This window comes from Babylonia areolata, chromosome 11 (genome assembly GCF_041734735.1).
Source record: "Babylonia areolata isolate BAREFJ2019XMU chromosome 11, ASM4173473v1, whole genome shotgun sequence".
Taxonomy (NCBI): domain Eukaryota; kingdom Metazoa; phylum Mollusca; class Gastropoda; order Neogastropoda; family Buccinidae; genus Babylonia; species Babylonia areolata.
Window position 1 is genome coordinate 12,306,387 of NC_134886.1, and position 23,380 is coordinate 12,329,766.

The 23,380-nt window shown below is 42.8% G+C and overlaps 1 protein-coding gene across 1 annotated transcript in view; it reads left to right on the forward strand.

The window, feature by feature from the left end:
* Positions 1–3,739: 3,739 nt before the first annotated feature.
* The window catches only part of LOC143287143 (MOXD1 homolog 2-like), a 38,843-nt gene continuing 19,202 nt past the window's right edge, over positions 3,740–23,380 (forward strand). Inside the window, exons 1-6 of the mRNA XM_076595088.1 lie at positions 3,740–3,855; positions 9,618–9,723; positions 10,160–10,327; positions 12,077–12,269; positions 16,078–16,281; positions 16,779–16,904. Coding sequence (XP_076451203.1) covers positions 3,740–3,855; positions 9,618–9,723; positions 10,160–10,327; positions 12,077–12,269; positions 16,078–16,281; positions 16,779–16,904 — 913 coding nt within the window. The remainder of the gene's footprint in view (positions 3,856–9,617; positions 9,724–10,159; positions 10,328–12,076; positions 12,270–16,077; positions 16,282–16,778; positions 16,905–23,380) is intronic.

The following is a 23,380-nucleotide window of genomic DNA, read 5'->3' on the forward strand; positions in this document are numbered from 1 at the left end:
TCTCTCTCACACACACACTCTCATCGAATGGAAAGAGTACATACTTTTGCAATGAAGCGCTTTCTTGGTGTCGCATTACATTCATCAAACACTATAACGTATGGCGAAACTGACAGGTACCTATTGCATATTCAATCAATTGTAAAATGCATAAAATATTGGCTCAAACTTACAAGACTGCCTACATCACCATTATGTAGGCAAGCATGCGAGATACTGCTGCTGCAAGAGGAGAAGGACAAACAGAAATGGGTATATTCCACATCAAGAAAACACAAACGGAACATGGTACCGGTCTTGTTTGGATGTGCCAAGGAGTAGGGCACGAGAGCAGCTTTGTATCGGAATTTAATGATATACTCATAACATGTTACAAACAAAACTGGCACAGAGAAATAGACAGCAATGGTAGGTATAAATGGTTCTATTCATTTAAATCAATATTTCAAACAGAACAAGAGAGGCTAAGCCTTCAAGACTCACTTGTGATACACTTTTTAAAAAAATCCAAGCTTTTTATGTATTGAGTATAATGCATTTACTGTTATATTTATATTTTTTATATTCTCTAAACTTGGCACTTTGATCTGGTATTCGACCCAACAAAAGATCTGTCATTATTTTCATTTTTTGTTCAAACAGGAACTTCTTTTGCTAAGCATGGAAGTTTTCTTTTTTGCAAACGTTTTGGTGCAGACAGTAAAACAAGGGAAATTACTCTGCTGGGGGACTTAGTTTGCTTTAAACTGATCTTTCTCATCTTAAACATTACATTTTGAAATTATACTCAATACATAAAAAGCTTGGATGTTTTTTAAAAAGTGCATCACAAGTGAGTCTTGAAGTCCTTGCCTCTCTTGTTTCAAAATGTAATGTTTAAGATGAGAAAGATCAGTTTAAAGCAAATTAACTCCCCTAGCATTACAGAGTAATTTCCCTTCTTTTACTATTGCACCAAAACGTTTGCAAAATAAATAAAACTTCCATGCTTAGCAAAAGAAGTTCCTGTTTGAACAAAAAATGATAATAATGACTGCTCTAGCTGTTGGGTCGAATATCAGATCAAAGCGCCAAGTTTAGAGAATACAAAAAATATAAATATAACAGTAAATGCAGTTTGCATATAATTAGGCTTCATTCTTTATTTTTTTGTGCCCATCCCATAGGCGCAATATTGTTTTAAACAAGATGACTGGAAAGAACTGAATTTTTGACTCACTTGTGTAAACAAAGTGAGTCTATGTTTTAACCCGGTGTTCGGTTGTCTGTGTGTGTGTGTCTGTGTGTCCGTGGTAAACTTTAACATTGACATTTTCTCTGCAACTACTTTGTCAGTTGACACCAAATTTGGCATAAAAATAGGAAAAATTCAGTTCTTTCCAGTCATCTTGTTTAAAACAATATTGCGCCTCTGGGATGGGCAAAATAAAAAATATAAATATAACAGTAAATGCATTATACTCAATGCATAAAAAGCTTGGATTTTTTTTTAAAGTGTATCACAAGTGAGTCTTGAAGGCTTAGCCTCTCTTGTTCCTATTTTTATGCCAAATTTGGTGTCAACTGACAAAGTAGTTAAAGAGAAAATGTCAATGTTAAAGTTTACCACAGACACACACACACACACACACACACACACACACACACACACAGAGAGAGAGAGAGAGACAACCGAACACCGGGTTAAAACATAGACTCACTTTGTTTACACAAGTTAGTCAAAAATGTATTAAGATCGTATCAAACAAGTGGCATAAAATCTGCTTTGCGAGGCTCAGATTGAGATCACTTGGACTGAATGCCAACAGAAGATGGTTTGATTCAGACGTAGCAAACTCCTCTTGCCCAATGTGTGGCGAGAGCCCAACACAGCTCCAGCGCAGAGAAAAGATTTGTTCGGCATACTGATGACAAAAAATGAAGATATGATGCCCTCACTAGCAAAATATGTATCCGAGGCAGTAAATATACGTAAAACGTCAACTATCGGTTCAAATACTCATTAATCAATTATAAACTTTGTATGGGTTTTATGAGGGGAAAAAAGAAAGAAAAAGGCATAGACAAAAAGGAAGAGTTACATTTGGATGGTCAATTTCGACAATGTATTTTTTATGATGCGTTCGTATTGATATGATGTGTTTCGATGTTATAGGCTTAGATAATTATTGTATGTTTTATATGTACTTTGTTATGTGCTCGTATTAATATGATGTGTGTCGATGTCACATGTTTAAATAATCATTATATGGATTTTATGTACTTTGTTTCCTGTGTACTGTCCAAACCTAGGAGACGAACGACTGGGGAAAAAAAGGCACAGTACCCCCCTGCCACATGAACTTTTTAAGCTAATGACAAAGGTGGAGAAAGTGTCGCTTATCCCTTTGTAATTTATTTTGCTTCAATTCTGTCATTCCTTTCTGTTCCATTTTATCTGCTCTGATTTGTACCTACTATGTCACTAGAGCTTTACAGCTGATGACATTAAACAATTCAGTGTTCAGTGTTCAGTGTTCTCTCTCTCTCTCTCTCTCTCTCTCTCTCTCTACGATAACTTCGACAACGACAAAGACGACGACGACGACAACAAAGACCTTACTGACCACCCCCGGTGCTAATGTGGGTGACACAGTGGCCCATTGTGCTGCTGACGTGGACTGCACACAGCTGTGCCGTCACTGCTTCAAGCCACTGTGCAGCACTGGACGACCCCTCAGTGCAGTACTTCGATGTCCGCATCCCCCCTCTACCCGTGCCGGACCACGCCTTGACCACTTATGTCTGCCAGGCCCATAAGGTGCGTGAATTTTCTTCTTCTTCTTCTTCTTCTTCTTCTTCTTCTTCTTCTTCTTCTTCTTCTTCTTCAAGATCTGCCTCTTTCCATGACTGTCTTGTGGTTGGTGATGCCAAGGTTCAGTTGTTGCTTTTTTTTTTAATCAGCAAGGAACCTCGGAACCGCTCTTGACTCAAACCTCAGTATGCACGCTCAGGTGGTCAATCTATTGCGCATTGTCAATTGTGAGATTTTGCGGATTAACTCTTTTCGTCAGTACACTTCTGTTGAAACAACAAAGTACTCTTGTTTCTGCTATTGTGCTTTCACGAATCGACTACTGTAATTCCCTTCTCAGGGGTTGTCCTCATGATCTTCTTTAGCGAATTCAAAAACTTCAAAACAATGCTGCCACGTACTTATCACAGTTCTCCTCACTTCCATCCGTAGACGAGAGAATTAAATACAAGCTGCATGTCTCTGCCTTTCTGCTTTCCACTCTACTGGACCAATCTATCTTTCTGACCTCATCAGTGCTTACACTCCCTCAAAAACTCTCCACTCTTCCTCCATCACCTGAAAATTCCTCCTGTCGATACAAGTTGTACACTCTTTCCTCTTTGCTGCTCCTCATATCTGGAACAACCTTCCGCATCATATCTGTTCATGTGACTCTGTCTCTGCCTTTCGCTCCTCACTAAAAACTCATTATTTTTTTAGAACCTGCCTGTAAGCACTCTTGGTTTCCTACTTTCGAACAACGCCACGTACCTCCCAGCTCACTCTGCATGAATAAGAAATGATAGAGGAGGGACGTGGGTAGCAGTTGAGGAGAGAGTGTGGTAATAAATGGTATATGCAATTTGCAATTTGTTCTTTTTTGTAAAGCGCCCTGAGCTCTTAGAGAAAAGGGGCGCTGTAAAAATGTACATTATTATTATTATTATTGCATTGACATCTATCATGGCCAGTGATTATGTTTTCCAGATACCAATTCCAGTGGTTCAGGACTTCCACGCCGTAGCCTTCCAGCCAGTGATAGACAACAATGACGTCATGCATCACATGATCGTCTTCACGTGCGGTGGGCATGACGAGTTGCCTGGAGAGGTGTTTCGTGTGTGTGAATCAGAATCAGATTCAGAATCAGAATCAATTTTAATGTCAATTAAACCTGAACAAGGTTTATAAGACACGCATGCAAAGTTACATGAAACCACGCGCAAAAAAGCAAAACAAAATAGATAAATATTGAACAAGAGATTGAGTCACTCCTGCACGCTATGGCGTTTTTGACAGCAGTTACTGACAAATTTCCCAAACAGTCCCACAAGTTTGTCTTACAGTACTAGCTGACTGGGTTTAATAACATTTGGAAGGTATTTTTGAATTTTTTGTATGAATCCTGTTCTAATTTCTTTGTACAATTCGCAGTCATCTAAGAGATGATATCCATCCTCTATTGTTTGACATTGTAAACATAGTCTCCTTTCTTTTGGGATGTTGGAATATCGGCCTTTTTCTATTGCTGAATCATGACAGGATATTCTTAATTTGCACAGTGATTGTTTTTGATTATAATTAAGATATCCTTAAAGCAAATAAGGTTCGGTACTGTATTCACGATTGATTTTATTGTAGAATAGTAGTTTATATTTTTTTTTCAGGTTCGTTTCTCTTCCAGAATAAAACATATCCATATTCTAGTTTATTCATTATAACGTGGCTAAGTGTATGAATATTGAATGTTGACTGATTATTCCAAACGTGTCTTAAACCAAGATTTTGTAATATAATTTCAACGAAATTATTCCATGTTCGCTGTTTTGTTTCCTCTGTAAGCATGTCGTCATACACAATTTTGATATACGAATTTTCTCGTGCCTGTGTTATTTGAAACCAAAATTTTATTACTTGACAAATCACTTTTAAACTTAAGGGGTATTTACCTATTTCACTAAGCATTGCTAAATTTGGGGACTCCCACTATTTCTCTTTTTTTTTAAAGTTTAAATGAACATGCTCATGACGAAATTTCTTCATGAGGCAATGGTTATATGTAAAAGTAGCACCTGCTTTTTCACAAGTGGGGAACCATATTTCTGCTCCATACGTTAGTATTGGTGAAACGAGACTATCAAATAATTTTGATATTATATGTATGCTTATATTTTCATTCTTGAAAGATCTTTTAAGAATATGAGAACCTTAATTACCTTGTTTTGCCAGATGTTCCATAGCCTTTTCAAAATTGCCTGATTTATGGAATATTATTCCCAGGCATTTATATTGTTCAGTTGTTTCTATAACTTCTGTTCCACATTTAAAATACATTCGAGCTCGTGGTTCTTATCTCGAAAATATGACAACTTTTGTTTTACCTCTATTGATTTCAATACCCCATTGTTTACAATATAAATGTAACCGGTTTAGTTTCAGCTGTAGGCCATGTTTAGATTTTGAAAGTAATACTAAGTCATCAGCATATAAAAGACAAGAAATACTTTTGTTTTGAGAATGACTAACTGTTGACGAATCGGTATCTGGGAGCCAATCAACAATATCATTTATAAATATATTAAATAATGTGGGGCTCAGTGTATTTCCCTGTAGTACTCCTCTTCGAACATAGATTGAAGGGGAGAATCCATTTTCATTACGGGTGCAAACTTTTGTGTCTGTATACATACTTTAAAAAAAAAAAAAAATTTTTTATCAAATTGAAGCACCTACCTCGTATACCGATTTTTTTTTTTTTTTTTTTTTTTTTTTTTTTTTTAAAGTTTTGTTGACATACCTGCATGTGAATTGCTATCAAAAGCTTTTTTGAAGTCTACGAAACATGCGTATAATCTGTTCTTTCTATTTTTTATGGTGTAATGAACTTTTTTTCAACACAAAAATATGGTCTGTAGTTCTACAACCTTTTCTAAATCCAGCTTGTTCTTTTGCAAGCAAATCGTTTGATTCTAAATAATCATTTAATCTGCTGTTGAGGATTAGACAAAGTAGACTGCTTGAAGAACAATTGATAGTTATTCCCGTAGTTGTTTGGGTTTGATTTATCGCCCTCTTTATGAATTGGGATAGATATCCCATTTTTCCACAAATCCGGATAACATCCAGTTTTTAGAATGTAGTTAAGTACTGTTTGAGTTGTGGGAAGTAAGTCTGGTGAAACAGCTTTAATTATCTCATTTCTGATGCCGTCTCTGCCTGGTGATTTGTTGTTCTTCAATTTTTGGCACGCTTTTATCCCTTTTATATATAGATACATCATTATCTAAACAAGTGTTATTACAATCCACATTGTTAAAACCGTTTTTTATCCCATTATCACTGGTATTTTGGTTTTCATCATCCATACCAACTTTGTTTCTAATAAGTTCATGTAAGTGGGTAATCCATCTTTTAACTGACATGGATGGTGTGTTTTGTTGCGTTTCCATTGTTTTTAGCAGTTTCAATTTTTTCCACAATGTATTTGGATCATAGGCTAGATCTTTGTTTAGCGAGTCAACTAGTTTTGATGTGTGTGTGTGTGTGTGTGTGTGTGTGTGTGTGTGTGTGTGTGTGTGGAAAGTCGAAGTCGAAATATGTTAATTGTCAGACCACAAATCCATAACAACGGAGTTCACACACACACAAAAATAATGATACAAGGAAAGGAATACAAGGACGACCACTTATCTACGTGGACAACCATTCCAGAGCATTTGCGCGTAATGAAAACATTTTGAAAACAAACTTGCATATTTTATTTTATGTCGGTACTCAGTCTCTCACCTTTCACAAGATAATGGACACAATGAAAGAGCTGGTATATCTGTGAAATTTAGCAGGAATAAACCGAGATCGAAGAATTCAGGGGTATCATCTGTTTTGACATGTGACACGACACATCATGATCGATTACAGAATGTGTGAACGTAATTTGGACATTTACAGGTAAATTGAAATAAGGTTTTAGTGAAAGGCACTTTTTCTAGGTTGAATACACATCGTAAAACGGGTGAGACTGAAGAGCAGGATGTGCTAATCTTGAGAGAAGCATAGACCCATAAACATTTTGACATTACCAACTGATTGAGTCTTCCACACAACACAAAATTCAAATTTATACAAAACATTTCTCACAGAGCAAGCCCTGGAACAATACTTATGACTTTGAAATGACAATATTAAACTAAGCCTTCTGGGGGAAACGCGTATAATCCAAAAGCAAATATGAAGCCAACATTTAATGCACTTATAGGCAGTTACATAGAGAGGGTACCGACTAAATTCACCGAACATCAAATGTCTTTGTGCTCTTTGACTTAGCCCAGTGAACGCTAAATTGCGGAGAAATGCACCCTTTCTATGAATTCTTAATTTTTAGTTAAAACCCTATTTGTTTTTTGTTTTTGTTGTTGTTGTTTTTTTGTTTGTTTTGTTTTGCTGCCCCATCATCTGCGCCGTTTCAGTGGCATTACTCCCACGCCGCTCATTTAGATTCCACCATACACGGCTACACCCGGGTTCGTCCGTCACAGTTCCAGCGTCGGCAGTCCGCAGGGAAACATCGATGTTAGGTCGCCAGAAGGCCACACACCAGAGGAGACCCTGCACTGCTGCTGAGTCACTTCGGTAGTGTTCAGTGGTGCCTGTTCTGATTTAACGTACTTAGGACACCACCTACTAAGCCCCCTAATAACGACAATGATGGCTTAGTCGCGGAGCCAGACTGAGTGAGCGTCCCTCCCAGAGTGGAGACCGCCACCACGTCCCTCAAACAACAGCCCCCCATGAATCTGCCAACACTTAAGACATTGACAGGACTCACCCCAAGCACAGAAGTGGAGGGGTATCAAAACTGAGGTCACCATGAGAGCAGGGCATGAAAGGCCACAGACTTTAAGACTGTTTTTGTTTATATTGATGATGATGGAGGAGGAGGATGACGTTGACGATGTTGCTATGGAGGTCCATTTGGTTTGGGACTGCGTGACAAGGCTGTACTCTACGCTTCCTGTCATAATGATATCCCGGGGTAAACCAGGCCCGAGAGATACAGACACTTGCAGTGTTGGTCAAGTAATTAGAGCAACACACCTAAAGAGGCATCTTTGAAGTGGATGACACTCGACTGTGTGGTCCCAGTCTCCCCATTTAAGCCCACAGCACACTCAAATCTGGGTAGGAGCCGGCCACGGGCCGAAAAACCCACCTCCGCTGGGATTCGAACCAGCGTCCTCCCAGCCGTCAGTCCGCGACGCTAACCACTTCGCCACGCCAAATTTCTGCTCAAGATGTCAAAATTGGTTTAATCTGCGTGTCAGATAGTTCGAAAAAGAAAACCGAGAGAAGTGTTCACCAGCAGGCCAAAGAATTTTTTAAATAGCAGCACATCCCTTTTTAACACGTTCAGCTAAATCACGCATAGTGGGTTGGAAATAAAGCCGCGAAGTAGATCAGCGAGATACTTGTACATATAAACAATTTTCAGATGTGCAATCACCGAATATCCTTATCTCGTTCTGCTCAAGGAAACCCCCATTTCTGCAGACAACAACATTTGACTTACTTAATATGTAACTGCGTTTGGAGACCAGTTATGCTGTCCGAAAGCAAGGCAATGTCGTCAGCGATTAACAAGATAAAAATCTGGATAAACTCCGGCGAAAGCTGAATACCATGTCTGTCATGATTATCAATTTCTTTTGTCAACTCGTCGATGAATAATGAAAACAATGCATGAGAGCATATTTCGCCTTGATTTAGACCGCGAGGGCACTATTGACCACTGACCATCACTGACCACTGACCAGTACTGACTGCTGACCACTACTAATCGATGACCACTACTTTCAACCGCCTACAACTGACCACTAACCATTACTAAGCACTGACCACTGCTGACCACTAGTCACCACTGAGCATTATGGCCACTGATCACTGCTGATCACTGACCGTCACTGACCACTGACTACTACTGACCACTGCTGACAGCCACTTTGCCTCATTACACTTTATACTATACTATCATCATGTCTACAGGCAATGATACCTTTTTTATAACCAGTCCATCCAATGAGGCCTGCCGTCATTGAGCACAGCAATGCATTTCGACGGATAACCGTGACGATGATAATGAAGACAATACGAGGGAGACTCGATAAGTTTCTGAATGCAGCCATCTGGGTGTACTTACACATAAAATGACCATTCAAGTGTATCGATGTATCACCCTCAGCTTTTACGCATTTCCCCATTCTTTAAAACCATGTTGCTGTGTTCCTTTAGGTATACCCAAATTAACACCCTCGAAGAAAGCTCAAGCAAATTCAGCACTCTGGAAATGCCTTCCTCTCAGCTATTGCTTGACCAAAGGAAAGAAGAACCAATTATAATGGGACAAATCGATGGAAAATGGGGGGACATGTAATTAACTGCACAGTATTTTCAGCCCTCAGACCTTGATGCCATCCCTGCGAACTCAACGCTGAGCCAACCTTGGATGAGCTTAGTAAAGCAATTGACAGTTTGGCCACAGGAAAGGCACTTGGCAATGACGTTATCTCGCCCAACTTACTCAGGCACTGCAAGACTGCCCTACTGCTTCCACTGCATGAAGTCTTCATTCAATATTGGAAGGAAGGCACAGTACCATAAAAGATGAGTGATTCCAGGTCATCACCCTCTACAAAAACAAGGGCGAAAGAAGCGATTGCAATAACTACAGTGGCATTTCACTCCTCAGCATTGTCGGTAAAGTATACGCACAAGTAATCCTAGTTCGCTTACAGCACCTCGCCGAGTGTGTCCACCCTGAGTCACAGTGTGGTTTTCGTGCAAACAGATCGGTAGACATGGTCTTGTCCCTCCGCCACCTTCGGGAGAACTACGAAGGACAGAACATGCCCTTCTATGTAGCCTTCATCGTCCTTACCAAGGCAATCAATCTGGTAAGCAGAGAAGGCATTTTCAATATCGTACCATAGATAGGCTGTCCACCGAAGCTGTAGAGTCTTGTCGAATCCTTCCATGCCAACATTAAGGGGACATTGCTGTACGATGGCAGTATATCCGAGCTATTCAGAATACGCAGTGGCGTAAAACAAGGCTGCGTCCTCGTTCCTACGCTGTTCGGGATCTTCTTTGCAGTGCTCCTGAAGCATGCTTTTGGCACTGTTGCAGAGGATCTAACACGAGGCTATTGCCCACCTCAGAGCCAAAACAAAAGTACGGGAGGCCCTGATCAGGGACATGCTGTTTGCAGATGATGCCACAGTCACAATTCATACACAGCAGGAACTCCGGGCCCTGATAGACTGCTTCTCCCAGGCATGCGAGGACTTTTGACTGACTATAACGCTAAAGAAGACGGAAGTTTTGGGTCAGGGTGTAGAAGCGCCACTAGTCATCACCGTTGATGACTACGAGCTGGAGGTTGTGAACCAGTTCACATACCACGAATCCCTCGCCAGTAGCAACCTCTCCTTGGACAAAGAGATCGAGAAGAGCATTGGAAAGGCAGCAACTATACTCGCCCGCCTCACCGACCACAGAGTGTGTTAGAACTCCATACTCTCTGTCAAGACCAAGATGACAGCGTACAACGCCTGCATTGTCAGCACACTGCTCTAAGGCAGTGAGACGTAGTCATCTTACGCCAAGCAGGAGAAGAGACTGAATGCCTTCCACTTGAGGTGTATCCGCTGCATCCTGGGCATATCGTTAGAGGGTAAAGTGCCCAACATTGAAGTGCTGTCTCCGTCATGCCGGCCTCCCAACCATGTTCACTCTGCACGAGCAGCGCATGCTTCGCTGGCTGGGCCACGTCCATTGCATGGAAGAGGGCTGAATCCCCCAAGACCTTGTCTATGGAGAACTGACATCAGGCAAGAGAGACACTGGCCGGCCAAAGCTGCGCTTCAAGACGTCTGCAAGAGGGATTTGAAGGCTATCGAAATTAATACAGAGCACTTGGAGGACCGAGCAGATGACCGCTCTAGTTTGAGATACATTCTGACCAAGCAATTGAATCGCGCATCGGCCTTTTCAGGCACAGGCGCTACTAGTAGGGGAGACATGATGTATGATTTACTATGGTCTTCACTGACCGACGGAGGCTTATGTTATTTTCCGCTAGAAAGTCAAGAGTTGTTGCTGCAATGTATATACTGGCGTTGTTATGATAAACAAGACAGCCCGGGTTCCAGTGCAGAGAAGTTGTCTGCACAATACGAGTACTCAGATATTGCAGGAACTGATTGAAATACCAGTCTGAGGCCGTTATCTTTCCATCCTGAAGGGGAATTGTATCTACATGGCCGGATTTTCAAAAGAAACACACCGCCTGTGCTTCTTGATCTTTTAAATGTTTAAAAGGTGGATTCTCACCTGGAAAGACCCAGATTGCTGACTTTTGCTTTGTTTCAGGATCATACTGAAATACCTCGTCTCCAGATACAATGTCCATCAGTTTGCTCCAGTTAACCCTTACCTTCTTTTGTTCATCATTCACGTTATGAGGGGCCCAGCGGGCACAACGGTTCCCAACGCCTAGGTGGTACCCCCCGATTGAATAACGTTCAGTGTATTGTCTGTCTCATCAAAAGTAATTCTTGGATTCGCCTGGGACACTTCTGGAGTTACGACTTTTTCTGAATGACCACAACGATCACAATCTTTAGGCGTTGATCTCCCAAATGTAAAAGTTAATAGTTGTCCTTCTTGGAGATGCCAATGCAATGTGACAATCTTTAAAAGCTTTCATTGAACGATTTTCCCTGGCAGAAGGCACAATGGATAATGGCACGAACATCACGCAGTGAAAGAGCCAATTTTCTTCCAGGAGGGCTATCGCTCCTTCCCCACATTTTTTTTCTATCCTGAGCAAAACAGGTTTTTGGGAATGGAATTATATTTGACGTCAGAGTTTTGAAATCATTATTTGATTGAACAACGCGAATTATGATTCTTTTGTTCCTGTGAAGTTCAGCTACATAATGACCCCCCTAGTAAGGATGATGATGATGATGGTGTGTGTGTGTGTGTGTGTGGCTGGCTGGCTGGCTGGCTGACTGTGTGTTCTTTTGTTTAATATCTACATAAAGTGCGCGTGTTTATGTGTGCGTGTGTGTTGAGTGTGTGTTTGTGCGTGGTTGTGGGTTGGTGGTGGCGGATGGATGGGTGGGCGGGATAGTGTGTGTGCCTCCGTGCATATGTATCTGAATGTGTGTGCTTGTGTGTGTGTGTGTGTGTGTGTGTGTGTGTGTGAATGCGTGCGCTTGCGAGCGTGTGTGCTTCTTCCAGTTGACACAGCCCCACACATGCGGTCAAGCGGACAACGTGTGTCGGTCTTGGATGGCTCAGTGGTCCCAGGGGATGGAGGGGACGTTGTGTCCATACAGAGACACGGGAGTTCGCTTCGGGTACTCTCTGGCCTCCTCCTATCTTCTGATCCAAATCCACTGGAACAACGCCCATTTCAGGCCAAACATGACAGGTGTGTGTGTGTGTGTGTGTGTGTGTGTGTGTGTGTGTGTGTGTGTATCATTATAGTCCTTTCGAGCGCAAGCACGCTGATGGTTGACGAGTTTGGCAGATTCTTCCACAGCGGCTGCAGGGGAATGTCTGGTATGTGGCTGGCTCTGTTTGTTCCGTTTTTCCCGCCTTGTCCTCTTCTTCTCCAGACTAGCACGACGGTTTGCCTCAAAGGTGCAGGCGGCTTGCTGGAAGGTGTGGCGCCAGGCACTTCGGTGAGTGGCTTGGGTAGTCCACTGGCGGCAGTTGATGTCGCAGGTTGTGAGGGCCTTCTTCAGCCTTTGTACCGCTTCCGGGGTGCTCCTCTGTTGCGGTGACCAGAAAACAATTCACCGTATAGAACGATTTTGGTAGGCGGTGGTCTTCCATTCTGGAGACGTGTCCTACCCGGCATGTGGCCTCGATGATGGTGCTTTTGCTTTCCTGGGAATCTCACCATTGGTGGTGTAGTCACTCCAATGGATCCTCAATATGGTGAGGACGCAGTGTTGGCGGAATTTCTCCAAGAGACTGATGTGACTGCGGTAGGTAGCCTTGACTCAGCGCCGTAGAGGAGGGTGGTCAACACCACGATTCTGTAGACGCTGATCTTTGTCTCTGTTTTGAGGTGGTTGTTGTTCCACACCCAGCCTTGTCCACTTATTGTCCACTTCCTTGTAAATTAGGCATCAGTATAGATGATGCTCCCGATGTAGGAGAACTGCTGGACTGTGCTCAGTTTGCTTTATGGTGATACTTGGTGCATTCTGCTGCTGCAGAGGAGAGGGGGCGGGCTGATGAAAAACTTCAAGACCAAAAACGTCAACAGCCTCTGCGGAACAGGAAGTGATGCGCTGCAAGATCCTTTCGGTGAGCAGCATCGTCGGCAAAGAGAAGCTCTCGGACCACTCTTTCCAGTGCCTTGCAGCGGGTTTGCAGTCGACGCAGGTTGATGAAGTTTCCGCCAGTGCGGAAGCGGATGTAGACGTCGTCTGTTTCTTCCAGGTGCCGAGTCACTTGCTCTAACATCATGCTGAAGAAGATGGAGCGCAGCGTGGGGGCTAGAACGCAGCCTTGTTTCATCTCGTTGGAGAACTAGAAGGGCTGGAAGAGGTCACTTCCATGTCTGACATGGCCGAGCTGACCCTCGTGGAGCTGCATGACCATGGTGAGGAACTTAGGTGGGCAGCCTTGCTTCTCCAGGATTGTCCAAATGCGTTTCCTGTTCACCGTGTCAAAAGCTTTTGTCAGATTCACTAAGGTAGTATACGGACCTCTGGTCTGTTCTCGGCATTTCTCCTGGGGCTACCTTGGGACGAGTGCTATGTCTCTCGTACACCGCTTTGCTTTGAGCCGCACTGGCTCTTTGGGAGGTGGACATCTGCGATGCTGGCGGTTAAACTTTTGAGGAGTTATTGAGCTAGACTTTTTCCCGCAATAGAAAGTAGTGTAATTCCTCGAGCAGTCTGCCTTTTCTCCCTTGTCCTTGTACAGGGTGATGGTGATTGTGTTGTGGAGCGTACCGTGCTCCCAACAGCTGATGAAGAACTTGTGGAGTTTGGAGTGGAGTGATGGGCCGTCACTGATCCAAGCCCCTGGAGAGATACCGTCAACTCATGCTGCTTTGCCATTCTTCAATCTAACGGAGCGTTGGGTGCTCACCGAGTTTGTGTTTCACAGCCTGCTATGGGATGAGGTTGACCACTGTGTCGTGTACTACGCGACTTGCATGAAGAAGTTTTGGAAATATTCTCACCAGTGGTCTAAGATGTTTCAACACGCTGTGTTGAGTTTGGTACTAGCTTTAACGGCACGCAGCGAACAGTGCTGTCCCGAAAGATGACTGCTTGACTTTCCAGGGTGATGCCGGATGATGCTTTCGTCTCCGCGTCGACAGCAGACCAAGGCAAGGCAAGGCAAAAAGTTTATTTCTTGTGCCCCCTGGGGGCATCGAAACGTTACATACATACATATTTTACATGGACTTTCAATCTGAGGGTCCTGGGTTCGAATCTCGGTGCACCTGGTGGGTAAAGGGTGGAGATTTTTCCGATCTCCCAGGTCAACCTATGTGCAGACCTGCTAGTGCCTGAACCCTCTTCGTGTGTATGCGCACGCAAAAGATCAAATACGCACGTTAAAGATTCTGTAATCCATGTCAGCGTTCGGTGGGTTATGGATACAAGAATATACCCAGCATGCACACCCCCGAAAACGGAGTATGGCTGCCTACATGGCGGGTAAATAATATAAAAAAACAGTCATGCACGTAAAATGTTACATGTCTGTTTGAGTGTGTATGCGTGTGCGTCTGAAATCTGATTGAATGATACAGGAAACGAATGATGAGCGCCCAGTGGCAGCCGTCAGTCGGCTCTACCCAGGTAGGCAGCCTGTGGTGCAAATGTCCCCGTGTATGTAAAGCGCTTAGAGCTTGGTCTCTGACCGAGGATAGACGCTATATAAGTATCCACATCAATCAATCAATCAGTATATCATACAAGCAATAAGAGTGATGTCAAAGGAACAAAGAGAAAAACCAAAATAAGAACAGACAAGATACAGACCATCTGCCCCGAACCGCCTGCACGCGTGATTGAGACTGCAGCTATATATATATATATATATATATATATATATGTGTGTGTGTGTGTGTGTGTGTGTGTGTGTGTGTGTGTGTGTGTGTATGTGTGTGTGTGTGTGTGTGTGTGTGTGTGTGTGTGAATTAACACACAGAATATCGATGGGGAAAATATCCCACTCAACTGCATTTTATGCATTTTATTTTAACAATTTTATGGCTTTATACAAGTAGATTGCCAGTTGTTTATCAAGGTGTTCGTTTGTGGACGATGTAAGCATCGAGAGTCTGAACAGGGATGGATTGCATACAATATTTTGAAGGTATCGAAGGTATCGACTGATTTCTGGGATCATTTTAGACAGGACAATAAAGCACAAAGTTAACTACATTCTCTTTCGCACATTTACATAAAGGGCAAATAAGATCTCTATTATCATGTTGTCTGTAATGATAATACTGCATGAAAAAGTCAAAAACTCCAAATCTAATCCATATTCATAGATAAATAAACTGGCACAGTCTGTGCCAAGTAAATTTGTGTATAAATATCAAACTAAACACTATCTTGGATTAATCTCAAAAAGAGGTGTGCGCACAAATTCGTTTATATCCTCTATTCCCTGGTTTAGTCATATGTAATCAAAGCTTTCTTTGTTGAAAGCTTTCTTTGGCAGTTTTACATATTCCATTCGCATTATCTTTAAGAATATAAGAAAAGCGTCTGATAATGGGGTTTGAATACGTTGGATAAAAAATAGTTTCAAAGTACATTAAAATCGTCAGGCGTTTTCACAGCAACTCCGAGAAATTCAATTTCTTCAATGCACAAAAATGAAAATTTCCACAATGAATTGTCGATTCACAAGGACCCCAAATTTCAGCACCGTATTGCATAACAGGTTGAATCTGGGAGTGAGATATTTCTGTAAACAATTCAAAAGATTGATTTCCTAAACTGGATATTTTTCTCTAAATTATTATCCAATTGAGAAAAAGAGAGGGAGTTAACTTCCATGACTCTGTGGTCATGTACACACACAGACATTCAGACAGAGACACACACGTACGCATGCACGCACTCACACAAATTTCGTCTAAAATCACAAATGTGGATAGACGTTAAGCAAAAGAACACACACACACACACACACACACACACACACACACACACACACACGCACGGTACATTTCACTGCCTGACTTTCAGACGGGTCCGGTATGAGGGTGTTCTACACTCCACGTATCCGACCTCACGACCTTGGGCACGTGCAAATAGGTCAGCAGGACGTAGTCATCCCCCCAGGGGTCACCAGACATTTGCAGAGTGGAGGGTGTGGTGGGGAATGCACGCGCATGCTGTTACCTCACCCAATCCATCTGACGAGTTACCATCTCCACATGCATTACTTGGGTCAGTGTTGTCTTCAGTTTAACGTCTTTCCACTTGAAGTGATATTAGACGAATTGGGTCAGTGTGTAAGTGTATGTGTGCGTGCGCGCGCGCGCGTGTGTGTGAATGTGTGTATGCATGCATGCGCGCGTATATCAGAGCACATGTATGTGTTAGCCTTTTTTTACGTGTGTGTGTAAAATGAGCGCATTTTATGTAATTTACTGTTTGGAAAAAAAAAACAACAACAAAACAACAACAGCATTTTGTTAAGAATCATCTTTAGCTCGCTTTACATCACATCCATTCAATAGATTCTTTGGCCTTTATTCTTTTTTTCCTCCCTTCATGCGTACACTTTTTTCATTTGTTCGTTCGTTTTTTCTTCACACAAGTTGGAGAATGACCGGAGTTGGTACACAATGACATCTTTTCAGGCATAAGTAAATAAATGAATAAATAAATACATTCATTTATTGTTTCCTTCGTAATTTTTTTCCTTCCTTCCTGTCCTGCAGGGGCGGGTGGATGGCTGGAGGTGGTTCACGGTGATGGTGCTGTCACCCAGGTGACCGCTGATGACAGCTACGACTTCAGTCATCCACCCGTGATGCACCTGTCCCACCCCGTCACTGTCTGGCCAGGTTTGTTCTCTCTCTGTCTGTCTGTCTGTGTCTGTCTGTCTGTCTGTCTCTATCTATCTATCTATCTATCTATCTATCTATATATATATATATATATATCCGTGTTTTTGTCTGTCACTCTCTGTCTCAGTCTGTCTCTCTGTGTCTCCGTGTCTCTGTCTCCGTCTGCCTACCTGTCTGTCTGCCAGTCTGTCTGTCTGTCTGTCTCTTTCTCTCTCTCTTTCTTTTCTCGGACAGCATGTAAAAAGCCGCGTATGCTAATATTTAGTGCAACGTTGATAAAATTTTTTGTCTTGTCTGTGTCTTTAATTATATCTTTGTCTTTGTCTCTCTCGCCTGTTTATCCAAGAGGCTATCGAAAAAAAAAGTTCCAGTGCTGGTCTTGGTATGATCTGGTTCCAAATGCATGCTTTTTTGTGGGGAAGCCGTTTGCCATTTTGTGTGTGGCGGGGTGCTTGCGAGTGTCCGTGTATTCGTGTGTGCGTCCGTGCATTCGTGCGTGTGTGCGTGCGTGAGTCCGTGATGCAGGGATGCGTTTTCTAGAGGGCGTCAATGGCGTGGGTGTATTTTGGCACGTTTTTCTGTCTGTGGGTGAGTGGGTGGGGGTATTGAGGGAGTGGGAGGGTGGGAGGGGGACGGGCGAACGAAATGCAAAATGCTTTGAGCATTTTTTTTTTTTTTTTTTGGGGGGGGGGGGTTGGGGGGGGACACACTCTGTCCATTGTCCATTCTTCTTTGTCATAATGATGATGATGATGATGATGATATATACATGTACATACATACATATATATATATATATATATATATATATATATACACACACATATATACTGGAGAGAGAGAGAGAGATGTTCTGGGAAATTATGAATGTGTGTATTCTATGTAAATGTCGCCAAGCACTTAGCTTCATCCTGCTTCAGACAGCGCTCTTAGGCTTCAGATAATGATTCACGCACAAGCTGTATTAGCAGACGACAGTTTTCGCAACTAGCCCCGCAGAATATGTGTGACGTCACTCCCAGTTTGAACGCAAAGCCGCTTACATCATTTTATCCTCCTCGCCAGACAACCTACTCATGGCTCGACCAGTGTCGCGTCGCGGTACGCCATTGGCTGAGCTGGAATCTATGTTTCTACTCCACTGTATTTAATTAATATCTCTTTTTCTGGATCAGTAAACTACAAGTATTATATACTGGCAGAATCGTCGCGATTCCATCTTTAAGTCTATTCCATTTATGTTTGCCTACGTTAAACTGATTTAATGCAGTTTGTAATTTTCAGCGACGAGCTCATTAAAACTGACCCTATTCAGGTGACTTAAATTAAGATTATAAATTTATTTTAAATAATCAACACTTTATTTTATACTCATTATAAAGTAGGTGTTGAGCTTTTTCTTTTGCAACTTATCCGACGTAAATCGGTTCAGGAGTCATTTAGAAATCTGTCACTGAACACCTTGTAAGAAATACAGTTGTTGTCAGATTTGGCCTGATTAGCACCAATCTGCTTCGCAGCCCACGTGATTGTCTTTGTAGTTCGCTTAACCTGCATAAATTGGCAGAGCGAGTAATGAGTGGTCACTTCATACCTGGTCAGTCATCTGACCAGAGCTGCTCTCTCTCTCTCTCTCTCTCTCTCTCTCTCTCTTGCTGCGTCGCAAGCAGTGTGTGAGTGTGTGTCATGTGTTCCTGTAACGGCAGACATCTCGCTACGTATCGCTGTAAGTACTAGTGTGTAGAATGTGTTGATTTGTAAATTGTATTGTTCGACACAGTACTTGTGTTCATATGAGTATGTTCAGTTATTGCTTTGTTCAGTTAATTCTTTGTTCAGTTATTGCTTTGACATGTTAGTCACAGCTTGGCTATGATTGATCTAAATAATTGCCATTTCGTTCTTTCTCATTTGCTGTCACTGATGAAGGTTAGTGTTTCACTGATTCTCAGTACTCTAAGATGTGTGTAGTATTCTGTCATGATTACAAGATAGTGTTGGATTAATGTCAGTTATTGGTTAAAACCACCTGATATGTATCGGTCTGTTAATTGTAATTTAGTTATCATGCCCTCTCCTATACGTTTACTCCAGTATAGTGCTACATGATAAACTGATTCATTTGAGTCACTTTGACACAGTATAAGCTTTACCAAATCTATACTGTCAGTGTACTTTCACTAAATCAGCATAGCTTCAATCACTTTAACTGTACTATTTAAATGTATTAGAAATGTCATTTGATGTCAGTGTTTGGTCTTCACACATATGCATTACCAAGTGGTAGTCTTTCCATGTAATATGTATACATTTGCTTTACTATTCACTTGTGCCGACATGTTGTGCTAATGACATTTGTTTGTGTCATTCCAGGCACTGTCTTCTCTTTTTATGTCTTCTTCTATTCTTCTCTTAGTTCTTCTCTACATAACTATTGTAAATAAAACAATAGAAAACCCTTTTGTGACTGGCCTCTATATGTTCCTGGCCTGTGCGCGGGAATTCTTATCTATCCTTTTATCATTTAAATTATTCAGTTAGTTCTTTTGTACCGTACCCTATTAGAACCACTCGGTTCAGTAACACGGCTACATAAATCGTGTTTTGGACAGTGCAAAAGAAAATCCTCAGCTGTCTCTTGAAGAAAGCTGTAAGCACATGAATCCTTTATAAACATCGAAATTCAAATCATATATGTCAAGCCTCAGTGGGTAAATAATAAATAAAAACATAGTGGTACTGTAGTGTCTATGTAGGGAAGGTGTTTAAGTTGACTGGGTCTATTGAGTACAAAGAGGAAGGGTTGTAAGACCACGATTTCTCGCAGTCTATATTTCCTTTATCATCGGGTTTGGTTTCTTGTCTTTTCCGAATGCAAATGAAAAAGAGGGGGCGACGACAATGACAATCATGATTATGACAGTGGCGTTAGTGAAGGCATCAACAGTCATGCCACTGAAACACATCTTGTTCTTGTTGCTTATAATTCAGCCGACTGCACAGGGCTACATCAGGACTGTCAAACCATATAAATGCTCAACCTCGTCAACACAAAACTGTCACATTTACAAAAAAACACTAAGACAAACCCACAAAACACTTCATGACACAGTATCTCAACCATTTAGCTCCTTGTGGCAAATAAGACAAAGACATACTGAGGATGCCAGCTATTCCGCTTGATTTATTATCCCCAGATTATAAAAAATGGGGAAATTATTTTTAAAAACAACAACTTCAGAGCCAAACAAAAAATATAGTTAAAAAAGGCCATATAGGCAAATAACACCGAAGAATGGACAGTTAATGCTAATCCCAGTGTTTACATCTCACTACCTAATTGCCAGAGCAAAACAGCACAGATAGTACATCATTGACTGCGGAAAAGAGAAACATGTGTCAAGGCTTACTTGAAAAAAGAAAGGGAAATTGACTGGAAAGCAGAAAAAAGGAGACAACAGTGAAGAAAGAAAAAAGGCAGACACAAAGATTGATAGAAAAGGGGAAATTTCTGCACATAATTTCCAGAAGGCGGAGATGCTATTGATACTGAAAGACCCCCGGCAACCCCACTTGGGACGAAACACATCTATTTATTGTATTTCACATAAGATGGTTCACTTACACATCTATGTAGAATGTGCTTCATTTCATGCTTTTTGTCATCTGTTTGTGTCAGCATCCTTTCGCATACAAGATTGCACTGAAAATAGATTCTCAGTTTAATGGAAGACACTAAGAACATGAAAATAGCATGAAAGAGCATGAACAAACAACCAGCCAAGTAAACATACAAAAGGAAACACACACACACACACACACACACACACACACACACACACACACACACACACACAGAGAGAGAGAGAGAGAGAGAGAGAGAGAGAGAGAGAGAGAGACACTGTTTCTTTCTCTCTCTCTCATTGACTCACTTGTATAAACAAAGTGAGTCTATGTTTCAACCCGGTTTTCAGTTGTGTGTGTGTGTGCGCGCGCGCGTGTGTGTGAGTGTCTGTGTGTCCATGGTAAATTTTAACATTGCCATTTTCTCTGGAAATACTTTGTCTGCCAATACCAAAATTGGCTTAAACATAGTATGAAAAAAATCTTCACATTCATAACAATGTCTCCGGAATTAAGCCGTATTTCCGAATCATTAGCGGTTTATTTCGTTGAGATGTGTTCCGAAATCTGAAAATTTTAAAAACCGCTCTCCACTGAGTCTGGCCTACTAGAAGGAAGGTCGTGTTCAAAGATGCCATAACCTCGTTTTTCTTGTTAACAATCAAAAGGAAAGAAATACAAATTCTGGACAGAACACTTGATGGAGTCTCCCGTCGGACCGACGGATGAGTAGGCGGGCAGGCTTATCTGTCGGTGTGTGTCCTCATAATTATGGGAGAAGAGGCCGATTCTCGATGCGCAGCACTTCCCACAGGTGTCTCCAGAAGTTGAGCCCTGCTTCCTTCGGTCACGCTTCTCCTTAATGGCCAGCGTTCTCTTGTTTTCAAACGTCTTTATGCCACTAGAGCACAGCATCCTCCAGTGAGAGCGGTCAAGGGCGTCAGTTTCCCAGGAAGCGATGTCTATGTCACAGGCTTTGAGGTTTGTCTTCAAGGTGTCCTTAAAGCGCTTGCAGGGTCTTCCAAGTTCGCGGTGGCCTTCCTTCTGCTGGCCATATAAAAGCATCTTCGGGATCCTGCTGTCTGTCATACGGACAACGTGTCCCGTCCAGCGTAGCTGGCACTGGATCAGCAGGCTTTCGATGCTGGGCAGGCCACTCCTCTCTAGGACCTGGAGGTTGGAGACCCTGTCTTGCCACTTTATGCCGAGGATCTTTCGTAGGCATCTCTGGTGAAACTGCTCAAGTTGTTGAATGTGATGGCGATACGTCGTCCATGTTGCACAGCAGTACAACAAGGTGGTCAGCACAACAGCTCTGTAGGTTTTGATTTTAGTGCTGAGCCTGATGCCTTTGTTGTTCCACAGCCTGTTGTTGAGTCTGCCAAAGGCGGGGCTGGCCTTGGCGATGCACAGCGTCACTTCTGCATCAAGGGCTCCGTTGCTGCATAGGGTGCTGCCCAGGTAGCAGAACTTGTCAACTGACTTGTTTTCTGTGTCCTCGATCTTGATTAGAGGTGTGGGGTGGGGGGTGGGGGAGGGGAGAGGCACTTGCGTTCTGTGAGCTAGCTGGTTGGTACATGGACTCGGTCTTGCTGAGGCTGATGGTGAGTCCAAAGCGCCTGCAGGAGGCTGAGAACCTGTCCATAATGAACTGCATGTCCTCATGGGTGTGTGCAGCAAGCGCGCAGTCATCAGCGAAGAGGAACTTTCTCAACAGTGCCTCAAACACCCTGGAACTGGCGTGGAGTCGCCGCAAGTTGAAAAGTTTGCCATCTGTGCGAAACTGAATGTAGATGCCCCGGTCACAGTCTTGGAAGGCGTCAATCAGCATGGCAGAGAAGAGAATGGAGAACAGTGTGGGTGCCAGGACGCAGCCCTGCTTCACTCCATTTACCACAGGGAACGGGTCTGACATGTCGGTATTTTCCTGTACTATTGCCCGCATGCCATCGTGGAAAGACGCATTCAGCTGGATTAGGCTCTCTGGGCAGCCGAACTTTAGGAGGATCTTCCACAGACCACGGCGTTTCACCGTGTCGGAGGCCTTAGTCAGGTCTACAAAGACCATGTGGAGCTCCTTGTTCTGCTCACGGCACTTCTCTTGCATCTGGCGTACGGCAAACACCATGTCACATGTTCGCATGCCTAAGCAGAAGCCGCACTGTGTTTCAGGGATGACTGTGTTGGAGACATGGTCAACCAGTCTGTTCAGTATGATGCAAGTGAAGATCTTGCCAGTGATGCAGAGGAGAGAGATTCCACGGTGGTTATCGCAGGATGTTTCGTCTCCCTTCCGTTTGTAAATGTGGACAATTGAAGCATCTTTGAAATCCTGGGGGACTTCCCCTCTCTCCCAGATAGACTGGAACAGGACGGTCAGCTTGTCTGTCAGCACCTCGCCTCCATACTTGTAGATGTCAACCTGGATTCCATCCGCTCCTGGTGCTTTTCCTGACGTTGTCAGCTTCAGGGCCTTCAGGGTCTCGGCTTTGGTGGGAGGGGCATTGAGCGAATCATTGACTGGTAGCTGTGGGAGGGCTGCAATTACCTCGTCAGATACGGACGAGTCCCTGTTGAGGAGGGTGTTGAAGTGCTCTGCCCAGTGGGCAAGGATGTCTTTCTTGTCTGTCAGGAGGGTGGTCTGGTCCAAGGCTCGGACAAGGGTTGATTCTGTGACTCTCAGCCCATACACAGCTCGGAGACCATCATGTAAAGTCTTCATGTCGTGAGCATCAGCAGCGGACTGAAGCTCTTCAGAGTTTCTCTCCCACCAGGTGTTCTTCATCTCATGCAGACTCTTCTGTACGAGTTGCTTGGTTTGCAAGAACTGGTTCTTCTTCCTCTTGTAG